At 46.8% G+C, this 14426-nt stretch overlaps 1 protein-coding gene across 2 annotated transcripts in view; it reads left to right on the top strand.

Moving 5' to 3' along the window:
* Positions 1-14426, top strand: part of EP400 (E1A binding protein p400) — a 306993-nt gene that overhangs the window by 116806 nt on the left and 175761 nt on the right. For both annotated transcript variants that reach the window (XM_077293325.1, XM_077293326.1), the window contains exons 15-16: positions 197-366; positions 10451-10625. In XM_077293325.1, the coding sequence (XP_077149440.1) occupies positions 197-366; positions 10451-10625 (345 nt within the window). The remainder of the gene's footprint in view (positions 1-196; positions 367-10450; positions 10626-14426) is intronic.

Consider the following 14426-nt stretch of genomic DNA (forward strand, 5'->3'; position numbering starts at 1 on the left):
TGTGTCCCCCAATGAGTGGCTCGGAGAAAAGCATTTTACAGTGAGTACACAAAAATCCCTGTTTTAATTGTCCTAAACATTATAGTATAACCTTTTTTATTGTGCCCACATTAATACCATAAGCTTATTGCTTTGATATTTAAGTTTTGCGTCATTTGTAACTAAAGGCTGCCTTATTTTTATTTGCTTACATCAGAGTTGGGAAGAGCCTAACAACTTCCATGTCTGCATCACGTCTTACAAACAGCTCTTCAAGGGACTGCAGGCTTTTATGAAGATGAGATGGAAATATTTGGTCTTGGATGAAGTTCATCAGCTCCGAAACATGAATGAGAAGCATTGGGATGCCATCTTAAATCTACCAAGGTTGTATTTGTATGAATGAAAAATGGAAACCACTGTCTGTTAAACAGTCATTAATGTTTGTATACGTTTCATCCAGATCCTCATGGAATATGAACTTCCATGAGATTCCTCAGTAATGGGCCAAGATTAATGGGAATCTGTCAGCATGTTTTTTCTATGGAATTGGAGAGCAGATTTATTTAGGGGCATATAGTGGCTTGCAAAAGTATCCCTCCCACCCCCTTGGCTTTTTACCTATTTTCTTACATTACAACCTGTGTTGAAATATTTTTGCAATCAGATTTGTGTGTGATGCTTCAGCACTAAATTGTCTAAGTTGGTGCAGTGATACGAATCTAGGCATAAAGTAAATTTGAGATCGAATAACTAAAAATTGGCTTGTGCATATGCATGTGTTGGGTTATGTGGGCATGTGGGCATGTGTTGCAGATGTTGAAATTACACTTACAGTTCTCCATAGCATCTGATGAGCATCATTTGTCATCTCTTACCTCAGTAATGGTAAAGTCTGTATTCACTGAAGATGTTTTACTTGGGAATTGGAAAATTTTGAGGAGAACGAAACTAGTTTCTCTGATAAGTTATTTTACAAAGTTGCACATTTACATGTGTACTTATGGTAAAAAAATTTAAGTGTAACCATTATTTTATTTTCTCTGTTGCTTCATTGGGGGGACACAGGAAACTATGGAGTGTATGCTGGTGACATTAGGCAATAAAAAAGTTAACTCCTCCTCAGTAGTATACACCCACCAACCGCAGCCAAACCGATCAGTGTTAGCTTTGTATCAGGATTTGGTTATAATTTGATTATTCTCTCCCGGTAATTATATTTTGAGTCACAAGTTCGGCACTGTGTTGCCCGGACAGCCCACTCCAATTTGCGGAAACCCTGGTTGTTTGACCCTCTGTGGTGCACAAGGTCAGCAGTCGTTCCCAGCTGGTTTTGTCGGTGAGACAGCCTCTGGCCTTTCAGTTGCCTAGCCAAGACAGCGTAGTTGCCGGCATCAGGCGTCCCCCCTCTCTCGAATGGTTGGTCCTCGCTGAACAAATTGGACATGGCTTGTATTATTCTTATAGCGGCCAATATTGCCAGATCCTCACCATGATCATCTGACGTGTTGCCGCTCATGCCAAGCTAAGCGCTCCCACATACAAGGATCCTTGCCCCCTTCCTGTCTAAGATGGTCTGGGTTGGACAAAGGTTACCCAAGAAGCCGCAGGGAATCAGTGCTCGTTTTCCATAGGCTGGACCGCTTGTCCTCATATTGACTAGTCTTCATAAATGCCTTTTGTTTTCGCCATTTGGGCACTTTCTGGATCTAGGTTACGTATAGTTTTTTTTCAGCACTTGGCTTCTAGGTTCAGGCTTCATGATGAACTCTCCAGGGAGTTGGTAGGACTGCTTCCCAGGTTTTGCGTGGCTTACTCCATCCACTCGGAGTTTTGCTTACTAAATATCTCTCTGTTCAATGTAGGACAGTACCTGCCTTTTCATTCTGGATCTATGGCTTAGATACTGATGTGCTTCCAATGCCCTAATTCCATAGAACCTACTGCGTGATTCTGGCCAGTGCCCTTAAATTTGGTTTAGTGCATCTCTTCTGTTTTGCAGAGACTCCTAGAATCTCTGCCAGCCCTAGTAGTTACCATCAGCTTAGCATCTTCTGAGTGTCCTTACAAGGATCACACCTTTGGTCTAGGGCTCCTATTTTTTTTCTACATACTGTGAGATTCCTTGAACTTTTCTCAGAGTACACTTCCGCTCGTGCTCGACCTTAATCAGGTCTAATCGCCCCTTATTTCAGCCCAGGCTCTAGTTTTCGGAACATGCTGTCTCAATCCGCATGCTCAGCCCTCCTTTCCAGAAGGGTTCTCTACTCTCCTTCTCGGAACTCAATCACACTGACTATCCTTCAATGTGTTCTCTCGTCTGAGCATACGCAAAGTCTTGGCTACTGGCATGTTTAACCTCTTATTCTTAGCAATCCTTCAGACCAAAGAAAGTTTGTGATGACTGGCTACTAGTGATAAGTGAGTGTACTCGTTGCTCGGGTTTTCCCGAGCACGCTCGGGTGACCTCCGAGTATTTGACTGCGCGAAGATTTATTTTTCATCGCGGCAGCTGAATGATTTGCAGCTACTAGCCAGGCTGAGTACATGTGGGGGTTTCCTGTTTGCTAGGGAATCCCCACATGTAATCAAACAGGCTAGTAGCTGTAAATCATTCAGCTGCCGCAATGAAAACTAAATCTCCGAGCAGTCATAAATACACGGAGGTCACCCGAGCGTGTTCGGGAAAACCCGTGCAACGAGTACACTCGCTCATCACTACTGGCTACTGCTTTTTCGTCAACTAGGAGCTTTAGTCCAGTGTCGGACAGCTCGGGATCACCCGTAGGCTAATTAAGCCTCCTCTCCTTTATCCGGATTCCCGAGTGGTAGGTATTCTCTCCTTTTTTTTTCCTTCCATAACAGAACCCAGGACTCTTTCCTTCCAAGGTGTAACGCTATCCTTGTCACCGTCAACCTTGGTTGAGGCAACTGTTCCTGGACTGATCAATGTCACCTGATTTGTCCATAGTATACTGCGTTCTACCGATTTCCTAATCTGTGAAAGGCCTTCAACAGGAGAAGGGAAGGATTGTCTCATCAGACGGTTCTCCATTTTGTTTCATCAAATGTATCTTGTCCATAGTTGTTTATGGTGGAACAATACCCTACATTGTCTTGAATCTACAGGTTTTTTAGTCCACTTCCAGATTCTGCGACTCAGCGATTGTTCTCTGAACACTTTCACAGTTGCCTACACTCAAATCTTCCCCCTTCCTCCCTCCTTCTTCTAGCATGGAGGTAGTCTACTTTCTTACCATCTCTTCTTGTAAATTTCTATATTTGTTTTCCAAATCCATCATCTTCACTATTTCTATTTGGCTATTCTATTTTCATGTCCTACTCATGAAACACTGCATCCAAGCTCCATTTTCCTCCGATCACGGCATGATTACAATATAAATGGGGAACCATCTTATTATCCCCTTCCTCTTCTTCATTATCGTGGGATCTGGAGTCTAGTTTGTTCTTCTGCTCCCTAGGGGCAGGTTTATAACTTATTTTCAGAAAAAACATTTTTCCGTTTCATTTGTTTGGATATTCCTGAGGGGTGCGCACGCTTACGAAATCTCTTGGATATATTGTTGCTGGTCAGAGTGCGTTTCCAGCTCTCCCTCTGTCGAGAACAGTTTCCTCAGACTCTCAGATACCCTATTTGTGTCTGGAGAATCATCATAGTTGTCTCAGAGTCTACAACTGCTCTAAAATTCTGGACTCATATTATAGGTCAGAGCGCCATAACTTTCTTCCTGCTCTCTTCATCTGGGCCAAGGGCCTCCTGCACCATACATCATCAGGCCTCTAGAGTGTGTCCGTAAAGTCATAAGGCCCCGTCTCACACAGCGACGCTGCAGCGATACAGACAACGATGCTGATCGCTGCAGCGTCGCTGTGTGGTCGCTGTGTGGTCGCTGGGGAGCTGTCACACAGACAGCTCTCTCCAGCGACCAACGATCAGGGGAACGACTTCGGCATCGTTGAAACTGTCTTCAACGATGCCGAAGTCCCCCTGCAGCACCCGGGTAACCAGGGTAAACATCGGGTTACTAAGCGCAGGGCCGCGCTTAGTAACCCGATGTTTACCCTGGTTACCAAAAAAACCAAACACTACATACTCACCATCTGTTGCCCGTCAGGTCCCTTGCCGTCTGCTTCCTGCTCTGACTGAGCCGCCGTACAGTGAGAGCAGAGCGCAGCGGTGACGTCACTGCTGTGCTCTCACTTTACGGCGGCTCAGTCAGAGCAGGAAGCAGACGCCAAGGGACCTGACGGGCAACAGATGGTGAGTATGTACTGTTTTTTTTTTTTTTTTAAATTTACGCTGGTAACCAGGGTAAACATCGGGTTACTAAGCGCGGCCCTGCGCTTAGTAACCCGATGTTTACCCTGGTTACCAGTGAAGACATCGCTGGATCGGTGTCACACACACCGATTCAGCGATGTCAGCGGGACCTCAACGACCAAAAAAAGGTCCAGGCCATTCCGACACGACCAGCGATCTCGCAGCAGGGGCTGGGTCGCTGGTACGTGTCACACATAGCGAGATCGCTACTGAGGTCGCTGTTGCGTCACAAAACTAGTGACTCAGCAGCGATCTCGCTATGTGAGACGGGGCCTATAGTGCACTTTTGACCAGTCACAGGATCTATTTATAGTTTTACATTTTGACGCCCTTTCTCTGGCCCAATCATATCAGACCTGTTCATGAGGAGAGATAACAAGAACCAAGCAAACAGTCATTTAAGCTGTTGCTGAGCCCCCAGTCAGATTAACCCCCTAATAAACTGAACTCTGATTAATAGACTGCAAGGTCTGTGACATCATGCAACCACAAGCTTATGCCAGCGGTGTGGTTTTCTATGCCAGTCGAGATGTGGACGATACAGAGGAAAGTTGTGTGTTCTGTGGCTCGCTAAATTCGACCGTGACCAAAGTGCTACTTGAATATTGGCGCGTTTATAACGAAGCACCACCACATAAGAATAACATTACTCGGTGGGATAAGCAGTTGAAGGAAGCTGTCAGTTTGGTGGAGAAACCCCGTCCTGGTAGGCCATCAGTCAGTGACAAGTCTGTTGAGGTTATACGGGATAGCTGCCTAAGGAGCCCTAAAAAATCTGTGTGTGGCTCGAAAATTACACCTAAGCAAGATTACAGTTCATAAGGAGTTAAAGAAGCGTGTCTGTTTTACGGGGTACAAATTGCGGCTGTTGCATGCTATCAAACCGGCGGATAGACACAAACGATGCACGTTTGCTACAGATATGCTTCATGAGATCGACAATGATGCAAGATTTTTGCAGAAGATTGTGTTTAGCGATGAGGCGACCTTCCATATCTGTGGACATGTTCATCGCCATAACTTCCGAATATGGGCTGCTGAACATCCTCATGCCTACGCTGAGTACGAACGTAACACCCCTAAAGTGAACATGTGGTGTGTCCTGATGCATGATAAGGTGATAGGCCCATTTTTTTTGCGGAGCGGTCTGTGATGGCAAACACTTATTTTCACATCTTGGAGTTGTATGCAGTGCCACAATTTCCATCAGGTGTCATCTTTCAACAGGACAGCGCTCCTCCACACTACGCCTCCACTGTTCGTGAGTTTCTGGATAGAACATTCCCTGGCGGTGGATGGCAGGGGTTCGGTCAAGCCATGGCCATCACGATCCCCAGATCTGACACCCTTAGGCTAGTTTCACATTTGCGTTTAAAAACACAACGTTTAAAACGCAAACGCAGGTGGTGAAAAAAACCCATGTAAACGCGGCAAAACGCCGCGTTTTTTAGACGCATGCGTTTTCGCATGCGGTAAAAAAATGCGGCGTTTTGCCGCGTTTACATGCGTTTTTTCCCTGCGTTTGCGTTTTTGAAACGCATGCTGAGAAGAAGTGTGTGACAGGCCAATCATCAAAATCAACAAGAAAACCCACTATAAATAGAAATAGCTAGGGTTAGGGTTAGGATCCCTAGGGTTAGGATTAGGGTTGCGCGACTTTTCCTTTTTTGAGGTCTAGGGTTAGGATTAGGGTTGAGCGACTTTTCCTTTTTTGAGGTCGAGTCGGGTTTCGCGAAACCCGACTTTCTCAAAAGTCGAGTCGAGTGAAATCGGCCGATCTTCTTGAAAAGTCGGGGTCGGGGGATCGGCCGAAACGCGAAACCCAATGCAAGTCAATGGGAAATCTATATATTTTTATATTTACTTCAGTGCGATATAGCAGAAACACCGGTAATTCAATTGCCTGCTTTTCATTTCTCCTGCCTAACATGATATGAGATGTGGTTGACATACAGTAAACCATGTCATATCCCCCTTTTTTTTGCATATTCCACACTACTAATGTTAGTAGTGTGTATGTGCAAAATTTCGGCGCTGTAGCTATTAAATTTAAGGGTTTAATCGTGGAAAAAATTGGCGTGGGCTCCCGCGCAATTTTCTCCGCCAGAGTGGTAAAGCCAGTGACTGAGGGCAGATATTAATAGCCTAGAGAAGGACCATGGTTATTGGCCCCCCTGGCTACAAACATCTGCCCCCAGCCACCCCAGAAAATGCACATCTGGAAGATGCGCCTATTCTGGCACTTGGCCACTCTCTTCCCACTGCCGTGTAGCGGTGGGATATGGGGTAATGAAGGGTTAATGTCACCTTGCTATTGTAAGGTGACATTAAGCCCGATTAATAATGGAGAGGCGTCAATTATGACACCTATCCATTATTAATCCAACTGTATGAAATGGTTAAAAAAAAACACAATATTGCAAAGTATTTTAATGAAATAAACACACAGGTTGTTTTAATATTTTATTGCTCTCAATCCACCTGAAGACCCTCGCTCTGTAACAAAGGAAAAATAATAAACCAATAATATACATACCTTCCGATGATCGGTCACGTCCCACGATGTAAATCCATCTGAAGGGGTTAAAGTATTTTACAGGCAGGAGCTCTGCTAATGCAGCTGTGCTCGTGCCTGTCAAACCCCGGTGAATGAAGGTAATGTAGGTCAATGACCTGTAGTTACCTTCATTCACGGTGATGCGCCCCCTGCAGGATGTCCCTCGACATGTCCAGCAGGGGGCGCAGTACCGCAAATGAAGGTAACTACAGGTCATTGACCTACATTACCTTCATTCACCGGGGTTTGACAGGCACGAGCACAGCTGCATTAGCAGAGCTCCTGCCTGTAAAATATTTTAACCCCTTCATATGGATTTACATCGTTGGACGTGACAGATCATCGGAAGGTATGTATATTGTTGGTTTATTATTTTTCCTTTGTTACAGAGCGAGGGTCTTCTGGTGGATTGAGAGAGCAATAAAATATTAAAACAACCTGTGGGTTTATTTCATTAAAATACTTTGCAATATTGTGTGTTTTTTTTTTTAACCATTTCATACAATTGGATTAATAATGGAGAGGTGTCATAATTGACGCCTCTCCATTATTAATCTGGCTTAATGTCACCTTACAATAGCAAGGTGACATTAACCCTTCATTACCCCATATCCCACCGCTACACGGCAGTGGGAAGAGAGTGGCCAAGTGCCAGAATAGGCGCATCTTCCAGATGTGCCTTTTCTGGGGTGGCTGGGGGCAGATATTTGTAGCCAGTGGGGGCCAATAACCATGGACCCTCTCTAGGCTATTATCTGCCCTCAGTCACTGGCTTTATCACTATGGCGGAGAAAATTGCGCGGGAGCCCACGCCAATTTTTTCCGCGATTTAACCCTTAAATTTAATAGCTACAGCGCCGAAATTTTGCACATACACACTACTATTAGTAGTGTGGAATATGCAAAAAAAAGGGGGCTATGACATGGTTCACTGTATGTTAAACCATGTCTCATACCATGTCGGGTTTAGGCAGGAGAAATGAAAAGCAGGCAATTGAATTACCGGCCTTTCTGCTATATCGCGCTGAAGTAAATATAAATATAGATATATATTATATATTTGTGTCCCAATGACACACACACACACACACACACACACACACACACACACACACACACACACACACACACACATATATAAATATATAAAACAAAACCCGACTTTGGAGCGAAGACCGCCGACCCGATCCCACAGTGAGATTGGGTCTGGTTTCACGAAACCCGGCTTTGCCAAAGGTCGGCGACTTTTGAATTTGGCCGATCTGTTTTGCTCAAACCCTAGTTAGGATCCCTAGGGTTCGGGGTAGGGTTAGGGTTTGGATCCCTTTATCACCTTGATGGTGGGGGGTGGCTTATGGGTTAGGCTTAGGGTTTGGATCCCTTTATCACCTTGATGGTGGCTTATGGGTTAGGGTTTGGGTTTGGATCCCTTTATCACCTTGATGGTGGGGGGTGGCTTATGGGTTAGGGTTTGGATCCCTTTATCACTAGGATGGTGGGGGTGTGGCTTATCAGTGTGTATTCTTGTTTTTTTCTATTAAAACGCAAGCAAACGCATGTGCTTAAAAACGCATGCGTTTACATAGACAGCAATACTTTTTTTGCCGCATAAAAAGGCCTCTAGAAATTACTACATGTTGCATTTCTGCAACCAAACGCAAGCATAGAAACGACGCATGCGTCGTCAAACGCGGCAAAGCGCATACAAAAAAAAGCATGCGTTTTTAATGTTAAATATAGGGAAAAAAAACGCATGCGTTTTTTTGCGCTAAAACGCAGTGGCAAAAAACGCAAATGTGAAACCAGCCTTATACTTTTACTTTTGGGGTTATGTGAAGCATGTGTACATTGAACGTATCAATGTCATTAATCACTTAAAACAGAGAACCACAGACGTTATTCACTCTGTTACACCATACGTCCTTACCCATGTGTGGCAAGAACTTCACTATCGTTTGGATGTGTGTAGGGCAACAAATGGATCCCACAACGAACTGCACTGATTTCACATTTCTATCATTTTTTGTTGCTTTCCAGTGACTGGTCGAAAGTGCACTATGACTTTACGGACACACAGTATTTCAGTTCTTCAATACAAAAAGTGAAACTCATATATTTATATAGAGTCATTACAAACAGATGATCTATTTCAAGTGTTTATTTCTGTTAATGCTGTTGATTATGGCTTACAGCCGATGCAAAACCCAAAAGTTATTATCTCAGTAAATTAGAATACTTTATAACACCAGTTTGAAAAATGATTTTAAAATCCGAAATGTTGGCTTACTGAAATGTATGTTCAGTTAATGCACTCAATACTTGGTCGGCGCTCCTTTTGCATCAATTACTGCACTGATGTGGCGTCGCATGGAGTCTCAGCTGTGCTGAAGTGTTATGGGAACCCGTGTTGCTTTGATAGTGGCCTTCAGCTTGTCTACATTGTTGGGTCTGATGTCTCTCATCTTCCTCTTGACAGTATCCCATAGATTCTCTATGGGGTTAAGGTCAGGCGAGTTTGCTGGCCAATCAAGCACAGTGATACTGTTGTTTTTAAACCAGGTATTGCTACTTTTGGCAGTGTGGACAGGTGCCAAGTCCTGCTGGAGAATGAAATTTCCATCTCCAAAAAGCTTGTCTGAAGAGGGAAGCATGAAGTGCTCTAAAATTTCCTGGTAGACGGCTGTGCTGACTTTAGTCTTGATAAAACACAGTGGACCAACACTGGTAGATGACATGGCTCCCCAAACAATCACTGATTGTGGAAACTTCACACTAGATCTCAAGCAGCTTGGATTGTGTGCCTCTCCACTCTTCCTCCAGACTCTGGGACCTTGATTTCCAAATGAAATGCAAAATGTATTTTCCTTGTGGAGTGTGTCAATGACTGCTTTCTGGACATCTGTCGAGTCAGCAGTCTTCTCCATGATTGTGGAGACTACTGAAACAGACGAAGGGACCTTTTTAAATGCTTTGGAAGCCTTTGCAGGTGTTTTTTGTAAATTTTTCTAATTTACTGAGATAATGACTTTTGGGTTTTCATTGGCTGTAAGCCATAATCATCAACATTAACAGAAATAAACACTTGGAATAGATCACTCTGTTTGTAATGACTCTATGTAATATGAGGTTCACTTTTTGTATTGAAGAACTGAAATAAATGAACTGTTCGATATTCTAATTTTGTGAGAAGCACCTGTAGCTCTAGTCCCAGCACATGCAACAGCAGCTCAGCTTTATATCTCAGCCAGGTTCCTGCTGAAGATGGCAGGGGCACAACTCCTGAGGTTGTGCCATCTTTCTAGTGTAACTCTACGTCAGATTGCAAGAAAGCACTTGCATTCCGGATGTATAGTTGCTTATTTTCTTGGAGGTTAAAATCTCTTTAGATATTTAAGTTGGTACATAATCTATAAAAACATAATGTACCTTTCAATGTGTATTGTATTTTCTACTAAAACTGTTTTTGCTTTTTTTTTTTTTTTTTTTTAATGAAAATCTCTGCACAATCTTATTTTATAGTTTCCAAAGGCACACTCTCACATTTACAAAGATTTGTTTGCTTTTGTTTGCAGCCAACGCAGATTGCTTCTAAGGGACACTCAATTACCACATACATGGAAGGACCTGTGGACCATGGTGCACTTCCTCATTCCCAGTTTGTCAAGACAATACCTAGATTTTCCAGTTAAAGAAGGCAGTGAGCAGGACCCAGAATACAGACACACTATATCAATAAGATTGCATCGGGTAATCCAAAATTATCTACTTAATTTATCCTTTTTTATTTTTGATTATGTTGAAATGTCTAGAATAACAATTTTGTACATGCAGTACAACAAAATGATACTGCTGTAATTAGCTTTGAGAAATAAAGTTTCTTGTTAATAGCATTTGGGGACATAGAAATGGGGCTATATGCACTGCCACTAAGATTCTGACTTTAGATTAAAAAAAATATAAAACGCTGAGTTGACATTGGCCATGGAGAACAATCTTTTGGGCAGTTAGGACACTCCATGTTAAGGATGAGTTTCTCTTCATTTTAGGAGGCAGTTTCCTTCCATGTATACTAACTGGCATGTTTTTCATAATTGTATGAACTCCTATAGCCTGCTCTCCAAAGAATGGCAAACATTGACAAAGCCAAAGCAGATTGGGAAGCCAAGTTTCCTTATCACAGGGACATTGATGACCCGCTCTGTTAAGAGTGGAAGCATCCAAACTAATGCATTCCCTACTTCCAAGGATTTTTGCCCATTTCCAAAGAGTTTCAAAATCACAGTGATGAGCAAGTGCTAGTCAAAAGATGGAAAAGATGCAAAATGGTGGAGCAGCTTAGTATACATTTTTTTGCAAAAAAAGTATCAACTAAATACCCTGTTTTTTTTCCATCTTTTGACTAGCACTTGCTCATCACTGTGATTTTTTTACAACAGAGTATTTTTGACCTCACTGTGCTCTTTTGTTTCTTCAAGTTTCTTGGTGGTGTGAACATGTTCCTACAGACTTGTTCAATGTGCAAGTAGCCCATGTGTTTCTGGTCCTATTACTTTACTAGTTTGATACATTTTCCAAAGTGGTCTTGATTGCAACAACTTTTTCTGGGACCTGTTTTTGACACCTCTTAGGCTAAGTTCTTATTAATGTTCGGGGGCTTTGCCTACTTCCAGCATACTTCTGCATGCGTCCTGCGTACCTATTTTTAAGGCTATGTGCACACGTCAGGATTTCTTGCAGAAATTTCCTGAACAAAACCGGACAATCGCGTTTTTTGCGCGTTTTTTAACGGAGCTTCCCAATGCATTAAATAGTGGCAAAAACGCGAAAAATCCGCATAATTAATGAACATGCTGCGTTTTTTTCGCGGAAAAAAGCATAATGTGCACAAAAATTGCAGAATGCATTAAAAATGATGGGATGCTTATGTATGTGTTTTTTCCCCGTGGAAAATGGCCGAAACAGCACGAAAAAAAACGCGAAATATCCTGAACGTGTGCACATAGCCTAAATCTTTAACATAGGGTATGCAGGACATGCGGATGTATGCAGATGCGTCGTTTTGATGAGCCCGTTGACCATACGGGAACGCAACAAGTTGCGTCTTGTGCGGACGGTGGACGCGTCAAAACAACGCATCCGCAAGTCCTACCTACCCAATGTTAAAGATAGGTACGCAGGACACATGCAGAAGTAGGCGGGGCTCAGCAGAGGACGTACGCAGCCCTCCGCAAAGCCCCTGAACGCTAATGTGAACCTGGCTTTAGTCCACTATTTTTTTTGTTTTTTTCTTCCCTGGTCCAGTTTCTTGCGCTCTCTAACTTTTTTTTTTTCCTCTTTCTTTTTCTCTTTGACACTTTCTCATTCTCTCTTTCAGATTTGCTCTGGCTTTAGCCCACTTGATCAGGCTTAGGTCTGCTTGCTTTGGCTCGCCCTTCTGCTTGCTTTGGCTCGCCCTTCTGCTTGCTCTGGCCCGCCCTAGCTCTGGCCTTCCCTAGCTCTGGCCCGCCCTGGCCCTGGCCTGCCCTGGCTCTGGCCCGCCCTAGCTCTGGCCTGCCCTGGCTCTGGCCCTGGCTCTGCTTCTGGCTCGCCCTGGCTCTGCCGCTGGCTCGCCCTGGCTCTGCCGCTGGCTCGCCCTGGCTCTGCCTCTGGCTCGCCCTGGTTCTGCCTCTGGCTCGCCCTGGTTCTGCCTCTGGCTCGCCCTGGTTCTGCCTCTGGCTCGCCCTGGTTCTGCCTCTGGCTCGCCCTGGTTCTGCCTCTGGCTCGCCCTGGTTCTGCCTCTGGCTCGCCCTGGTTCTGCCTCTGGCTGGTTCTGGCTCTGGCGGGCGCTGGTTCTGGCTCTGGAGGCCCCTGGCCCTGGCTCTGCCTCTGACGGGCCCTGTTTCTGGCTCTGGCGGGCGCTGGTTCTGGCTCTGGAGTCCCCTGGCTCTGGAGGGCCCTGGGTTCTGGCTCTGGTGTGCCCTGGTTCTGGCTCTGGAGGGTTCTGGCTCTGGTGGGCCCTGGTTCTGGCTCTGGAGGCCCCTGGCTCTGGCGGGCCCTGGTTCTGGCTCTGGCTCGCCCTGGTTCTGCCTCTGGCTCTCCCTGGTGCTGGCTCTGACGGGCCCTGGTTCTGGCTCTGGAGTCCCCGGGCTCTGGGTTCTGGCTCTGGAGGGTTCTGGCTCTGGAGGGTTCTGGCTCTGGAGGGTTCTGGCTCTGGAGGGTTCTGGCTCTGGAGGGTTCTGGCTCTGGTGGGCCCTTGTTCTGGCTCTGGGGGGCTCTGGCGGGCCCTGGTTCTGGCTCTGGTGGGCCCTGGTTCTGGCAGATTCTGGCTCTGGCAGGCCCTGGTTCTGGCGGACCCTGGTTCTGGCTCTGGCGGGCCCTGTTTCTGGCTTTGGCGGGCCCTGGTTCTGGCGGGCCATGTTTCTGGCTCTGGCGGGCCCTGGTTCTGGCGGGCCCTGGTTCTGGCTCTGGCGGGCCCTGGTTCTGGCTCTGGCGGGCCCTGGTTCTGGCTCTGGCGGGCCCTGGTTCTGGCTCTGGCGGGCCCTGGTTCTGGCTCTGGCGGGCCCTGGTTCTGCCTCTGGCTCTCCCTGGTGCTGGCTCTGACGGGCCCTGGTTCTGGCTCTGGAGTCCCCGGGCTCTGGGTTCTGGCTCTGGAGGGTTCTGGCTCTGGAGGGTTCTGGCTCTGGAGGGTTCTGGCTCTGGAGGGTTCTGGCTCTGGTGGGCCCTTGTTCTGGCTCTGGGGGGCTCTGGCGGGCCCTGGTTCTGGCTCTGGTGGGCCCTGGTTCTGGCAGATTCTGGCTCTGGCAGGCCCTGGTTCTGGCGGACCCTGGTTCTGGCTCTGGCGGGCCCTGTTTCTGGCTTTGGCGGGCCCTGGTTCTGGCGGGCCATGTTTCTGGCTCTGGCGGGCCCTGGTTCTGGCGGGCCCTGGTTCTGGCGGGCCCTGGTTCTGGCTCTGGCGGGCCCTGGTTCTGGCTCTGGCGGGCCCTGGTTCTGGCTCTGGCGGGCCCTGGTTCTGGCTCTGGCGGGCCCTGGTTCTGCCTCTGGCGGGCCCTGGTTCTGGCGGGCCCTGGTTCTGGCTCTGGCGGGCCCTGGTTCTGCCTCTGGCGGGCCCTGGTTCTGCCTCTGGCGGGCCCTGGTTCTGGCTCTGGCGGGCCCTGGTTCTGGCTCTGGCGGGCCCTGGTTCTGGCTCTGGCGGGCCCTGGTTCTGGCTCTGGCGGGCCCTGGTTCTGGCTCTGGCGGGCCCTGGTTCTGGCGGGCCCTGGTTCTGGCTCTTTGACGACTGACACATACTCACCTGCTCCTGACGCGGTCCCTGCGTGTTCCATGGTCTCTGGCACCTTCTTCCTATGTAGAGCGGTCACTGGTACCGCTCATTACAGTAATGAATTTGCGGCTCCACCCCTATGGGAGTGGAGTCCATATTCATTACTTTAATGAGCGGTACCACGTGACCGCTGAACAGAGGAAGAAGGTGCCGGAGACCATGGGACATGCAGGGAGCGCCAGGAGCAGGTGAGTATGTGACCGTCGTCGCTCCCCCTCACCCGCCGACCCCCCCAACCCCCCCCCCCC

Source organism: Ranitomeya variabilis, chromosome 1 (genome assembly GCF_051348905.1).
Source record: "Ranitomeya variabilis isolate aRanVar5 chromosome 1, aRanVar5.hap1, whole genome shotgun sequence".
Classification (NCBI taxonomy): domain Eukaryota; kingdom Metazoa; phylum Chordata; class Amphibia; order Anura; family Dendrobatidae; genus Ranitomeya; species Ranitomeya variabilis.